Raw genomic sequence first — 3,692 nt, forward strand, 5'->3', positions numbered from 1 at the left:
CTCTCTCTCTCTCTCTCTCTCTCTCTCTCTCTCTCTCTCTCTCTCTCTCTCTCTCTCTCTCTCTCTCTCTCTCTCTCCTCTCTCTCTCTCTCTCTCTCTCTCTCTCTCTCTCTCTTTCTTCCTCACCCTCTCTCCCTTCCTCCCCTCCCTCCCTCTCTTCCTCTCTCTCAAACACCGCTCAGTTTGAGCACATCATGAATCCTTGCATGGTTAGCAGCTGAGTAAAGTCTTTCTGTGTGTCCGTGTGTTTCTGTGTCCGTGCGTCTGTGTTTCCGTGTGTCCGTGTACGTGTGACCACTGTCCCGTCTGTGGGTCACCACCGAGCTCTCCTTGCGCGTGACTGCGGGTGTTCGCCCGTGCAGCACAGAGTAGGGGGACACGTCACACGTGTGTAGGAACCTGCTGGTGGCTGCGAGTTTCTGCGCAGCAGCAGCTACTGCTGCTTGCTACACGCTCTCTCTCTCTCTCTCTCTCTCACACATCGGCGGTCAGCAGGGAGATAGGCGGCCGCTATCGTGTCCGTACCACACGCACGCACGCACGCACGCACGCACGCGGGGGACCGTCCATGACTTGCAACAAGCCGGAGTTTCTGTAAGCAGGCGTCACACCGTTGTCATCCCAACTAACGCCCGCTGCGCCATCTAGCAGCATGTCTACGATGCTGTGACGTAGGGGTCTCTCGTCGTGTGTCATCGTCGCACGTGTGTCACCTGCGAGCAAACGCTCACCCTTTCTTTACAGGCGTCGTCTCCTCTCTCTCTTCGGGGCATCCCTGCCTCACGTTTGTTGGTCACCCCCCCCCCCCGCTCTCCCTTGCTCAGGTCCTCCTCTTCGTTCCTCTTCGCTTGTAGACTCGTGTCACCCGCGGTTCTAGCTCAGTCATACACTAGCCTCGAGCGCGCACGCGCATGCGCACACGTGCAGCAAAAGTGAAGCGTCTTTGGTGTAAGTGTGAAGGCGAGACGACGAGTTTTACATGAGCGCCCCCTGGCGGACAGCGAGGCTATCTCTCATTATAGGTTCGTCGCAGCATTGCGTCAGTCCCGCCCCGCGGCAGCGTCTCACGTAGAGTTCATGCGTCAGCGTCGTGACGCTAGCGTTGCATCTGCCATGCCGCAATGACGCTGCATCAGTCGTAGCTTACTGACACAGAACAGGAGAGCTCTCGGTCGAGGCGGCGGCGGTGGTGGCAGCGGCGGCGGGAGGGGCCGGGGAGGAGCTTCACACAGCGGCTGCCTCCCCCTCCTCCTTCTTCTCCCTCTTCTCCCGTGCCTCCTCCTCCTCCTCCTCCTCCTCGTGATGCAGCAGCTGCTGTTGCGCACGCCGCCGTCTCTTCCTGGCACGCCGACTCTGTCGCTTCCTCCAGGCTGCGCGCGACTGGTTGTGTCGCTTGTTGTAGCGCTTACACTTACAACTCTTCACGACCTTTATCTGATAGGTGCGCTGCTCTCCGTTCTGACACATGAGACTGACGCGCTGACGGCGTACCCTGTTCTCCACACACCGCCACTCCTTCGTCTTGGTCTTCGCCCACACCTTATAGAGGCTGGCGTACCAGGGTAGTGTTCGCACGGGCAGGCAGCGGCCCGCACACACCACCTCTGTGATGGGCTTCAGAGACGTGCAATAACCGTCGGAGATGTAGCGCTTAGATCGCAGCTGCTGGTCGCATCCCAGCTGCACTCCCTTCAGGCTGCCTGCAGAGAGACGGAAGAGAGACACAGAGATGAGGACGATGCTGTGAACGTGTATCACTATCTACGCGTGCTCGTCGCGCATGTGGGGTGGTTAGCGTTAGGGCAGCGATAGAGAGGAAGTAAAGGAGAGGAGAGAAGGCGAGCAAATATAGGGAAAGAGGGGAGCGAAGAAAAGCAGAGGGGGAGCGAAAGAAGAGAGGAAAATGGACGAAGGAAGAAGGGGGGCAGCGAAGGAGGGGGAGAAAGAGAGAAGCGACCGAGCGAGAGAGAGAGAGGGGGAGAAAATGAGAGAGTCTAGCTGGACCGACATAGAAACGATAAATAAGGAAGTTCGTCCCGCTCAAACGAACAGATCAACTATATAAGAGTCTTCATACATGTTATAGCTATACATATATATTAGCCTTCATTGTCTACTAATCAGTTTTCTACTAACCCGGTATTTTTTAATTATTTATGGACGACCGGTGTCGCGCGAAATTCCTGACGTGTGCGAAATACATGATATAGGATGCGTTTGCGTATGCTTGCCGACCCGATCAATCACAGCTCGTCTTTGTGTTACGATATAGGGTGTGTACACTTGGACGAACACAAACTGTAATGTTTATATTAATTAGAGTTTAGAGTTGATAGGTAGAGATTGTAGTTGTATCGAGTATATGTTGATCAAAAACGACACGGAGCGTCGTTGAACGTTCACACGACGTTTGATCGGTGTCTCCCCATTTCGCCAGTTTCCCACTTCGCCATTTGCCATTAACCATTTCGCCAGTTTCCCATTTCGCCATTTTCCCACTTCGCCATTTTCCCATTTCGCCAGTTTCCCATTTCGCCATTTTCCCATTTCGCCATTTTCCCACTTCGCCATTTTCCCATTTCGCCATTTTCCCATTTCGCCATTTTCCCACTTCGCCAGTTTCCCATTTCGCCTATATTTTATGTTGCTTCCACCCCCTGCACGAAATTGATCCTTCCATTCTTAAAAAAAGTAATTTCTAGGTCGTTAGGGTTAGGGTTAGGGTTAGGGTTAGGGTGCCTGTGCCTGTCATCCATAAGTTTTGATATGTACGATTTCGCCTTCTTGGGCTTCAAATAAATAGTTGACTCCATATCTAAAGATTCGTTATAATTTATTCATTACAAAGGCCTACTTTTAACCCACCTCGAACAAGGGGGTGGTCGGGGAGATAGGACGAAATGGCGGAATGTGAAACTGGCGAAAAGGGAAACTGGCGAAATGGGAAACTGGCGAAGTGGGAAACAGGCGAAATGGAAAAAATGGCGTAGTGGGAAATGGCGAAACGGGAAATGGCGAAATGGCAAATGGCGAAGTGGAATTTTTAATGGCGAAATGGCAAATGGCGAAGTGGGAAATGGCGAAATGAAAATATAAACCGTTTGATCGACCAGTTCTTGGACTACGCTATGCACGCGAGCTGCGAGCTGAGACAAAAATTCAAGCGAACAATCAAGCGAACAATGCGAATTTAACAATCAAACTCTGGCATACGCTTCCTATATCATGAGCCGCGTTCACACGTAGCAAGAAATTCGGTATTTAGCGTTCACACGAGGCAAAATGCGCGGTCCAAGAAATACGGAATCTAAATAGATTCGGTATTTGTTGAAATACCCGGCTTCCCAGATGCCGAATTATTTACCGTGCTTGAGAAATTCCGAATTTCTTGGACCGCGTATTTCTCTCGTGTGAACGCTGGGTTTATTCCCATTTCGCCATTTTCCCACTTCGCCATTTGCGATTTCGCCATTAAAAATTCCCACTTCGCCATTTGCCATTTCGCCATTTCCCGTTTCGCCATTTCCAACTTCGCCATTTTCCCATTTCGCCAGTTTCCCACTTCGCCAGTTTCCCATTTCGCCAGTTTCCCGTTTCGCCAGTTTCACATTTCGCCATTTAATTCGTCCTATCTCCCCGACCACCCCCTTGTTCGAGGTGGGTTAAAAGTAGGCCTCTGTAATAAATAAATT

At 51.7% G+C, this 3,692-nt stretch overlaps 1 protein-coding gene across 1 annotated transcript in view; it reads right to left on the reverse strand.

Moving 5' to 3' along the window:
- Window positions 1-975: 975 nt before the first annotated feature.
- LOC106818123 (sclerostin domain-containing protein 1-like) overlaps window positions 976-3,692 on the reverse strand; it is a 27,772-nt gene continuing 25,055 nt past the window's right edge. Inside the window, exons 2-3 of the mRNA XM_014822842.1 lie at window positions 1,322-1,700; window positions 976-1,108 (exon numbers count right to left, since the gene is read on the reverse strand). Coding sequence (XP_014678328.1) covers window positions 976-1,108; window positions 1,322-1,700 — 512 coding nt within the window. The remainder of the gene's footprint in view (window positions 1,109-1,321; window positions 1,701-3,692) is intronic.

The sequence above is a fragment of the Priapulus caudatus genome, unplaced genomic scaffold, assembly GCF_000485595.1.
Source record: "Priapulus caudatus unplaced genomic scaffold, Priapulus_caudatus-5.0.1 Scaffold2040, whole genome shotgun sequence".
Taxonomy (NCBI): Eukaryota; Metazoa; Priapulida; class Priapulimorpha; order Priapulimorphida; family Priapulidae; genus Priapulus; species Priapulus caudatus.